This window comes from Leptodactylus fuscus, chromosome 6, assembly GCF_031893055.1.
Source record: "Leptodactylus fuscus isolate aLepFus1 chromosome 6, aLepFus1.hap2, whole genome shotgun sequence".
Taxonomy (NCBI): Eukaryota; Metazoa; Chordata; class Amphibia; order Anura; family Leptodactylidae; genus Leptodactylus; species Leptodactylus fuscus.
The window spans coordinates 133,775,669-133,786,425 of NC_134270.1; the positions used below are offsets into that span (position 1 = coordinate 133,775,669).

The following is a 10,757-nucleotide window of genomic DNA, read 5'->3' on the forward strand; positions in this document are numbered from 1 at the left end:
ACACACACATATATCTAGCTATACACATTCACATTATTATTATTATTATTATTTTTTTTTTAAATGTGAATAAAAAGGCTACACATGAAATGATATGACATACAGTTGCATACACAATTGCTGTACGTTTAACGGATATGTCAAAATATTTTTGGGAGAAAACAGAGTGTAATGATATCTAAGCCTTACCGGGGAGTTTCCATCTCTAAAGTTGTGCTTATTCTTGCCAAAAAGGATTTTTTTAGTACCAGATTAGTAAACCTGATAAAGGTTAAGCACAAACATCACCCATACAGAACCTCACTACCCTTTAAGCCCTAGAATGTTACACCACAAACTGCATAACTTGCAACCAAATCCTTCCAATGATGTGATATCAGTCTACCATATGGATGGATAAACTTACCAACAGGTGTATTGTGCGGGACACGTTCTAGTTCTTGTACGATATTTATATCCAACAGCTCAAATGACAACAAGTCCTAGATACAAAAAAGGAATCACATGGAATAAAAATAATACATAACATTGTGAGATCTGAACATTGGAAGCTTTGGAAAGCCCCAAGACTGAACGAGTGCAGGTAAATATGGAATACTGCTTACTAGTCATTGCTGCAATGCAAGTCTGGAAACTATAGCACTGGTCGGTATAAAGGGGATTCCCAGGTTAAAAATACTGATGACCTATCCTCAGGATGGGACTCTATTGCTGGGGTTAGATTCTCAGCACCCCTGCCGACCAGCTGTTTGAAGGGGCCGCAGGTTTCATGTAAGCACTTTACACTCTTTGTTTCTTACATGAATGGAGTCTACATAACAGGCAGCGGCTTGTCCCTCTGAGAATAAAAGGATTAAGCATGAAAATTTTTCCTTGACATCATCCGTTAGGGAATAAATTGCAACCCCACATACACGTACGAAACCTTTAGAAACACTTACACAGGGAATATGAGAGCGAAGAATCACTCCACGTAACAATGTACATTTATACACCATTCAGAATGTGTGATAAGTTGTGTCATATCCACTTTATCACAATACATACAAATGGAGAGTTATGCTCCAATTTATTTCCATTTTCTTTACACTTTCCGACCAATAGGTGGCAGTGCAGAGCACATGCAATGCTCCATACAATCATTACTTACTACCAGGAGGTACAGTGTATATACAGCTGTGCTACCGTATGTGTTTGGCCTGTACACCTCTAAATAATGTATCAATATATACATACAATACTGAACGCTGATAAGCACAGGGAAGAAATTCAACACTGATCCTTTTTCCCCTAGATGTTGAGTGCATGTAAGGGCGGGTTCACATCTGCGCCCCGGCCTCCGTTATGCAGGTTTCTTTTTTCTGCCCAAAACTGGACAGGAGATGGAAACCTGCAGTCATTTTTCAAACCCATTCATTTGAATGGGTTTGGGAAGTGTCCGGCCGTGAGCGTCTTCTGCTCTCCGTGGCGAAACCGTTTTTTTTTAACTGGACACAAAGTCAGACATGCAGGACTTTGTATCCGGTTAAAAAAAAACAAAACTGTTTCGCCGCGGAGAGCACAAAACGCTCACAGGCGCTCATGGCCAGACACGCCAGGTTTCCGTCTTCTGTCGGCAGAAGATGGAAACCTGAAAACGGAGTTCGGGTGCTGGTGTGAACCTGCCCTAACTGGTAAGATATCCTCAATCCTTTCAGACAGAAAATGTCATCTGTGTAGGGACAAGGTCACGCCTATGTACTAACTCTGTTGAGACTTATTACAACAGGTCAACATATGTATGTAGTCTGTTCACTCATAACAGTGAACTGATCTCATTGCATGCAAGGAGTAGCTATAGCCAGTGTATACGCAATGGATTTATTTAGAATGAGAATGCCAGGCGGTGTCAGACCCATTACATACAGTAGGTCCACAGCAGTGGTATCCTTACCTGGGCAGTGAGCAGATCTATAGATGGGATGTACACTTCGCGGTCACTATGTGCGCTCCTCAGGTGACTGGATGACATCACTTTATCTTCACTTCCTCCAACCTCCTGTGTAACATGAGCACTGCAGACTTCCTGCATGTCACAAAAGATATATATTTAGATACGGTAGCTTAATAATAATAATAATAATAATAAAAATCATAGCTACGATTAAAGAGGTATTCGCCTAGAACAAGTTATCTCCTATCCATTAGATAGGCGATAGTTGTATGATCGATGAGGTCCAAGTAAGTGAGATCCCTGTCACCATTTCCTTCTAACCAGAAGGCCAAACAACAGAACGGAGTTGAATGAAGCATTGGTTTAGTACATGCCCTGCACTGTACTCTGCCACCTCCTTTAGTACCATGGAATGAAATAAGGTATGCATGCAGAAATGCTGGTCTATTCAATTCTTTCTGACTACGACTTCCTATCCAACTGCTGGATATTAAATGATAAGTTAATATAGCTGGAATACCCTTTTAAGTGTAATAATACCGTAAATCCACTACAACTACTGCCTGACACTTGCCTCCTCCTTGTCCATCTGGCTGCTTATCTTGATGGAAGACATTTCTTTTTCCAGGTCTTCCAGGTTCTCAGTGCAAGGAAGGGAGTCCACAATGATACTGCACCAAATGCGGGGTCCAAACTGCTCCCCTTTATGTGCTAGGCGCCAGTGAGAGGTGTAGGTTCCCTCCAGCGCTGGAGCCACAAATTCTACTGATAGGATGCCCATTTGTCCAGGAAGCAAAGAGGGAACCGGAGCCTCTTTCCGGGAGGAGGATGATAAAGTCAGATTTCCCCACATAAACTTTAGCTGTATAAAACATAAGAAAATATTAGATTTTGTTAAGATTCATCTTTATAATGTAATAAATATATATAAAATATAATATAGCATGGCTTCAACATAGAGGCATATTTAAAGGGGTTGTCCAGGTGCAACCTGTGGGATGGCCATGTTTTGCTTTGTTTTTTTTTAATTTTAAAAGACCCACTAACCTGCCCTTTCCCTGGTGCTCTGTTGTCCATTACTAGTCTGTGTGAGGGCATGTTGCCGGAATCAGTGATCACTAGAGAGAGATTGGTGAGGTCACCCACATATGTCAACAGTTCCTTAAAGGGGCTCTATCAGCAAAATTATGCTGTACGAGCCCCACATATGCGTGAATAGCCTTTAAAATAAGATTAGCGGTGCCTGAATAGCCTTTTTAAAGGCTATTCAGGCATATGTGGGGCTCATACAGCATAATTTTGCTGATAGAGCCCCTTTAACAGCGATTTCTGAAGCCACTGATTGCCCATAGCGGTCCCATGATCCTCAGGGCTTCCGACAACGAGGCCCCGACATAACGGAAAGGGCACAAGTTTTGGACAACAGAGCACCAAGAACAGGCGAGTATGCTTTTTTATTTATTTGACAGCATCCCTGGCTTTCTAATGCTTTGCTCCAAATCCTGGACAATCCCTTTAATGTGATCCTCAAACCTCCTCTGTCAATCCATACGCCGTATTAGTGAAGTTATCAAGTCAATAGTCAGAAACAATGTAATGTTCAATACAACGTGACATACATGAAACAGAAAGCAGCAAATACAAGGCTAAAAGGTTCACTACATAACCGTGTATTACAGCATAAACAGGAGTCCAAAGGTTAAAACTTCAGAAAGGGAAATTAATTCAGTAGTCTAAAGGTAAATCTAACTGTCAATGTCTGTAAAGCTCTGTGGAATACGATGGCGCTATACAAGTAAGCAGAATAAAATAAAATAATTCAGTTTATTAAAGATGCACTACACGGCTAAAATAAGTATACAAACTTACCTTGGACCCAGCAATGTAGAAATATTATGAACCTTTTCTGCCCTGCTCTTCCTTGCCCTCCATATCCATATAAATGTTATAGAGTTGGCCTGGGTGGGCTACAGCTAGCAGAGACCACCGCCTACATCTTATACTGTAATTTCTCCAACATCCTCACCTATGTGTGTCCATCCCTAGTGCTGAAGGCTCTAACATGAAAAAAGTTGTAAAATAGTGCCGAGGTTTCACCTTCGTGTCGAGGCTCCACTTCACATTTCCGGTGTTCTTCATCCTCCAGTGTTTGATGAACCTGGTTCCAGGCTGCAGGTGAGTACCATCAGGTAGGTTCTCGTCCACAAACACAGCACTGAATGTGGGGATGAACTGGGAGCATGGCTCCATAGGAATTCTATGAAGAGAAGATTCAGATGGAATAAGGAGTTCAACATTAGCTCGGAGCCATCATGCATAACTATAGCAACATATCCATATAAAGGAATTTGCTGAAAAACCTGATTATAATTGCTTTAAAAAATGAAGAAGAGTGTCCTTGCCTCAATTCTACTCTCACCTTGGCTTCTTAGGCAAATAGTTGCTAGGAATGTACTGCGGGATGAATAAAGGAGTTTGGCCTGGGACATAACAACCGAGTGCACTTACCTGTATACATTGCGTAGAACAGGGGCCCTAATACAGCTATGAGTACTGACCCCATTTGCATTTCAGTGTCTTAACCAAAAAGAAAAAGTGCAACAGGACTGGTGCTCACAGCCAGAAATTGGGGCATCCATACACAATGTACATTAATAAGAGCACTTTAACTGTCTGTGCATTATAAGACCTTCATATCCAATTGAACAACCCTTTAACCATGATCTTCTGAGTGTATATGGTAAAGAATTACAGTAACCCATTTCTACATGCCCTACTAGAGTACAGTGGTCCCTTGACGTTCGCGGGTCCGACCTTCGCGGAAGGGCTATACCACGGGTTTTAATATTAATGGAAAGATACTCCGTTGTTTTTTTGAACACCATGTGTTTCCCCCCGGCCGCTCAGCAATATCAACAGAAAAGTTTTGTGTGTCTTCTTCAATGGTGAGTACCCATATCATTTCATATACTGTACTGTACTGTACGTAGACTATTTTAGATATGAACAGTATTGTGGGACATCCCCTAACATGAGATTAAACACCGCATCTCCACTTCGCGGAAATTTGACTTTCGCGGGTGGCCTTGGAATGTATTCCCTGCGAAAGTCAAGGGACCACTGTATACGCATTTCTGGGGCCACTTCTCAGACTCCTATATGAGCCACAGCAAGGACCCCTATCAAGCAGAGGCTCTCGTTCTGGCAGACCCAGATATGATAATCCATATAATCTATGTAGTGGCCACTCTACATTACATAGCAGCTCTGTTCTCACTCATAGGACCTACCTCTATAAAAAAAATAAAAATATCTATGTGCCCTTATAGGGCATCTGGAAACGGGCGCCATTTAGGAACTGACACTTAAGGCTGGGTTCATACGTCTGCTGGGTGTAACTCCAGTCTTAATTCAACAGAAAAAGTTTTTCATTTGTTCGCCGATTTCAATGAAAGAGAACAGTCACCTGACAGATCCCATATATAGTCCACTATTTTACATTCGTCTGACGGACGCTAGTATGAACATCTGAGCTATCCTATGCTTTTATTTCCCAATATATTAATAACTTTCCTGGTTTTCTTTAGTACACGGTAAACTAGCACACGGTGACGACCTTCTGCTTGTGCTTCACTTTGTAGTACTGACTCTTGTATCAGCTATACAAAGTGAATGTGAATATTAGAACAGGAGGCAGGTGTTTTGCAGTGGGTCACATGTGATCTTTATACGTTGCACTTTCTTCACACATGGTATAAAAATTGGTGGAGCCATTGTTCAGAGATAATGATTTGGAAAGAAGCCCGAGGACATTAGAGACTGTCGGCCGCAGCAGTAGCTAAGCCCCGGATCATGATCTCTGCCAGAGAACTGTCTGTCATGAAAACTGAAGCTATGAGAAGACTTCTATAACACATCCCTCAATGTAACCAGAAGTGGGCAATACCAAGGAAATGCACCCTAAAGAGTTAACACAGACCTCTATTACGAAGGCTATCTGCATCTTCTGGGGAAGACTCTTCACCAGAGGGATTTTGTACAGTCAGTTTTGCCGCAGTCTGCATTGTTATTTGTGCCAATGTCGCACAGCAAGTGATCGTCGATTTGGCGCATCTTAATGTCTAAGAGATTTCTGTTCTGAGATGTTGGGGTCTATTCAGATCACTGTTTTGTTTTTTTTTTACATCTGATTAATGTGTAACAGATGGAATGGATGGCCATCTGAACAGAGTCTTACTCTGCCTTCTACGCCACCCCACTACTGCAGAGAAATTGCCAGCTCTTGTGTAGATTGGCTAACCACATACACTTAAAAAATGGGGAGTCAGTGGTATAAACGTGTCACTAAATCTTTGCCCAAATGAGTCCAAGAAGTTTTTGGAGTGGAAATGTCATCCATTTACATAATCTTATTACAGGTCGTAGAAAATAAAGTAGAGTAAATTACAATGTATAATCTGGTGAGCAAGAAAACCCTCAATAGCAACTTAAGGGCTCTTCCTTGAGTTATGTATAAGGCTGCCATACACATTAGACAGCTGTTGGCCCCACATCAGTAATCTCTTCCAATTCCCCTATACACTTGCAGGCTTGTCTCAGCCAACAATACATGTATTCTGAATGGGGAGTGGAGAAAGCTGCTGTCAGACATCTCTGGCACAAGAATATATCTCTCCTGAGAACAAAAGGATCAGAAATGTTGAAATTCTTGACCCCTGTTCTCCTCGGTTTAGCAGAAAGCCAGGACACCAGCCCCATACACATCAGACGGTCAGCCAGTCCTGCCAAAGTTTTCACATTTGGTCAAATATACATTGAAAGCTGATGGCTGGTCAGGTATTGGAGGGGGTGTACATCTCACCCAGACTACTCAGGTGGGTGAGATGAGAAAACTCCAGAAATGTTTGTTCTCAGCAGACAACTTTCGTCTGCTGAGCATTTTGGTAAATGCTCAGTATTGGGTTGGATTTATAGGAATGACAGGTAGGTTTGGTGGTGGGACCTGTCATTCCACCCCCCTCCAGTCCACACTTTGAGGATGTTCTGGCTGCGACTCAGCTGCAGAGAGTCTCCTCGTCAAGGAGGCTTAAGAAGTTGCTCCAGCAGCAACACTGGCAGAGCTTGGCTGGAGAGCTGACGGAGAGGTCATATTTTTGTAGCTGTGTCCTGAGTGATTCTACTGGCTTCGGATTTCTGTTATTCTAGGTGAGGTAACCTATTCTATGTTTAGTTAGAGCCTAGCCGGGCAGGTATTTATTTTTGTATTGTTTCCTTTTGTTGCTGCACTACCTTTTTGAGTGAAAATAAACTCTACCTTTGTTTTGGACTAAAGAATATGGACTTGTGCGTCTATGCCACCCCCACCTGGCAACCCCAGAACCTGACAACGTATTATCTGTAAGACCAGGTTCAACAGACAAAACCCCATCTGTGTACTGAGTATGAATACCTATAGTGTGCATCAGCCACACAGCAAGCAAAAAATATGCCCTGGTAAACGTACCAGAAATAGTGCCAAAAATGCTGTAAGGCACCTGAGGTGTCCATATACATTATATAGAAGTAGGTTGAATGCACATTCATTTTGCAGTTGCGGCCTCTCATTTTGGCTGTACTTGTGCAATAACACCAGATTAAGGACGAATAACCTAGCAATGCCTTGAGAACAGGCTGAAGCCCCATATTGTGGAAACACAGCTTTTTCTGTTGCAGATTTTGCTGCATTCTTTGAGCCAAAGCCAAGAATGTCTACAAAAGGAATTGGAAATATATAGGACGTATGTATATTTCTACCTTTTGCTCAATTCACTCCTGGGTTGTCTCAAAAACACGCATCAAAATCTGCAACAAAAAGAGCCGATTCCGCAACGTGGGGCCTCAGCCTAAGAAAGATCATTCACAGACCAATTTTTCGTAGCCATGAATGATCTTACTTCAGACTCCTGGACAAAAATTTCAAACATGGCTGATATCCTTCAATAAAATGGTCAAAAATATCAAGTCAGCCAAAACTTAGTATCAATTTTAAGTGTACGGACGCCTTTATTAAGATTTCAGACTGTAGATTATAAAACAATGCAGTGACAGGACTGTGCTTTTTGTATGATGGTATAACACTAGCTTTGCAAACTAAAGCCCAATTGTACTACCAACCTGTGAGTTAATGCAACAAAAGTAAGTATGAGCACGACAAACATCTAAATATGGAGTGATAACTTCTGTGCAGGTTCCCTATGGAGGTCCTATCATTGGAATAACTAGAAGTATAGCAGAATCCATTTACAGCAGCTTCCAGTATTAAAAGGGAACAAGTGTTTGGGTCTTACTGCCACTGGGGTCAACTGCAGAAAATATCAGAAATTCTAGTTAAAGAATTCATGCCCATCATATAAATAGAAAAAAAAAATCCTATACATGGTCATCAGTTTACAGATATCATAGTTATATAACACTCTTACACAAGGGGACTATTCTGTGGGCTGTCAGGTGGCGGCTGGGGAGAGTCCATGGAATGCCAGCGATGGATCCTACGATGCAGTTTCAGCTGTTTCTCCAGTTCCTTTACTTCCGCCTTACGCTGTCGCTTCTCTGCTCGCAGACGTTGCTTCTCCGCTTTCAGGAATGTTTTGTGCATGTGCTTCTGGAACCTGTGGTCAAAGAAAATGGTCAGGGTGATGCAGGCCAAGAATATCGGAAGAAATAGACAAGTTGGTCAGCATTGCCAAACAATATGAACAAGAAATGCAGGTGCACTGTGCTGTGGCTGCAATACAATTACAAGAACTAAAAGTTGCACCAGCACTGTGCTAGCACCAATAGCATTACTGCAAATACCTACTGTATAAAAGGAAACGTGAATATGAGCTACTTGGCGTATACATTTTGATCCAGCTGTAATTGTAAGCCCACCCGCCCCGTCACGGAGACTTCTGTTAGGTGGCTCCCTACACTGAATGACTCCCCTCTCTTAGGACTTTGGTCTCACATGAATTAGGGGCAAATGTATTTTTTTTTTTTTTTTTTTTGGGGGGGGGATGTGGCTGACTACCACTTTGGTTTGTTCACTTCACCCATCTGCCCAAGACTGATTTTAATTAGAGCATAATACACTCCCCCTTTTCATTCAGGGGGCCACAGGTCCAGAGAAAGGAGGCTGTTTGTGGACATGATATGGATGAAAAACAAATTTGCCCCTAACATATGAGAGATCAAGTCCTAAGGGGAGTCATTTAGTGTAGGGACCCACCTAACAGAGGTCACCTTAACAGGGCAGGTAGGCTTACAGTTATAGTATGATTAAAGGGATTGTCCCATCTCAAGGATCCTATCTATACTGGTAGCTTATGTAAATTGAAGTATATTGCTTTAGAAATTCTGCTTTGTTCTCCTGCTATGTGACCTCATTCCTCCCATTGTTTACATAGCATTGCTCTAACCACGGACCTGGGAGATAGGGCAAGTGATATCGCTCACTGCTCTTGCCAGTAGGACAATTGTTCAGCTAATTGCAGTTTGCTAATAAAGACTGTTATATCTTTATGTAAACAAACAGATAACACTGAGTCCATTCTGTACAAGCATCTGCATATTATCTGACCTGCATAAGTGTTCTGTGTCCCATTGAGCAAGAGGGAGGAGGGTGGAGAGAAATACCGGAAGTAAGAAGCAGACACTGCAGGCAAAGCTGATGAAACAGTAGGACGGGAAAAAACCCTTTAAAATGTCAAGTACCAAATATCTCATATTCCTGTATCCTTATATACAGTAGGTATTTGCAGTAATGCTCTTGGTGCTAGCACAGTGATGTTACAACGTTTTTGCAAGAATATCAGAAGGAGCTTGTGTAGACTCTTACCGGACTTGTTCCATAGAGAAAGGAGGTGGTGGATGCCGCTCTTCTGTGCGGGGCTCAACTGGCCTTCTCATTTTAAGAAATAGATGACTGGGGTCGTGGTCAGAGGCTTCAGCCTCACACTGCTCACAGATGCTAAAGGATGGGCACGTGCTAAAACGAAATGAAAGGATAGTTGAAGGAAAAACTAAATATTATAATGGACTTGGTTATGCCCTGGCTGCTTTTCCTGCGACTGTCTTGTCAAATATTACAGAGGGAAGTGCATTTTCTTTGCTTATTACAAACAGTAGCATGACTTAGAGAAGTATTTTTTGGGTCAGATACCCCAATAAATTGTCAGTCCTTGTAAAGATGAACCCACCTGCACTGATATCGTATGCCCAAGATCCTTTTTTTGCAATTACTGCAAGCCAAGAGCCAATCATACAGGGAGCCCATAGACGCTTCTCGTTCTGGTTCTTGAGTAGGTGCTGAAGAGGAACTGCTGTCTGACATCCAGTCCTGGCTCTGGGAAAGTCTGTCCCTCATTATCTGAGTCACCTTCTCTACTGTTTCATGCACGATTTGCTCCTTGAACTATATAAAGAAGAAAACAAATGCAATGATTTATTACGTGTTCATTGGATGTTTAACCGTTTACATACAACTATTTAGGGAAGATTCTAAGCATCAAACTTCATGTGAGTAACCCCAATTCTTTCACAGCGCCCTGTTATTACACTGCGATGAGCATGTCGTCAAAGTACAGAGCTATGTGGCACGGGCGTAGAAGTGCAAGGTATGTTTTTTTTAAAAAAAAAACAAAAAAACACAACACACCACATGGACAGAGATCAAGACATTCAATTTATGTGACTGCCAGAAAAAAATTACCAAAGTAACTAACTACATTTAGTATTGCTTTTGTAATGACCAGCAAAAAAGGCCATGACATTTTTACCACCCAGTGATCATAAAACCAAAAGTAAA

The 10,757-nt window shown here is 41.8% G+C and overlaps 1 protein-coding gene across 4 annotated transcripts in view; it reads right to left on the reverse strand.

Moving 5' to 3' along the window:
* Nucleotides 1-10,757, reverse strand: part of NBR1 (NBR1 autophagy cargo receptor) — a 45,012-nt gene that overhangs the window by 10,939 nt on the left and 23,316 nt on the right. For 3 of the 4 annotated variants that reach the window (XM_075277298.1, XM_075277297.1, XM_075277295.1), the window contains 7 exons: nt 10,150-10,364; nt 9,789-9,938; nt 8,392-8,580; nt 4,031-4,190; nt 2,504-2,795; nt 1,934-2,061; nt 407-482 (listed from right to left, as the gene is read on the reverse strand). In XM_075277298.1, the coding sequence (XP_075133399.1) occupies nt 407-482; nt 1,934-2,061; nt 2,504-2,795; nt 4,031-4,190; nt 8,392-8,580; nt 9,789-9,938; nt 10,150-10,364 (1,210 nt within the window). Of the gene's footprint in view, nt 1-406; nt 483-1,933; nt 2,066-2,503; nt 2,796-4,030; nt 4,191-8,391; nt 8,581-9,788; nt 9,939-10,149; nt 10,365-10,757 lie in introns of all 4 variants that reach the window. The other variant, XM_075277296.1, reaches the window with a different exon arrangement.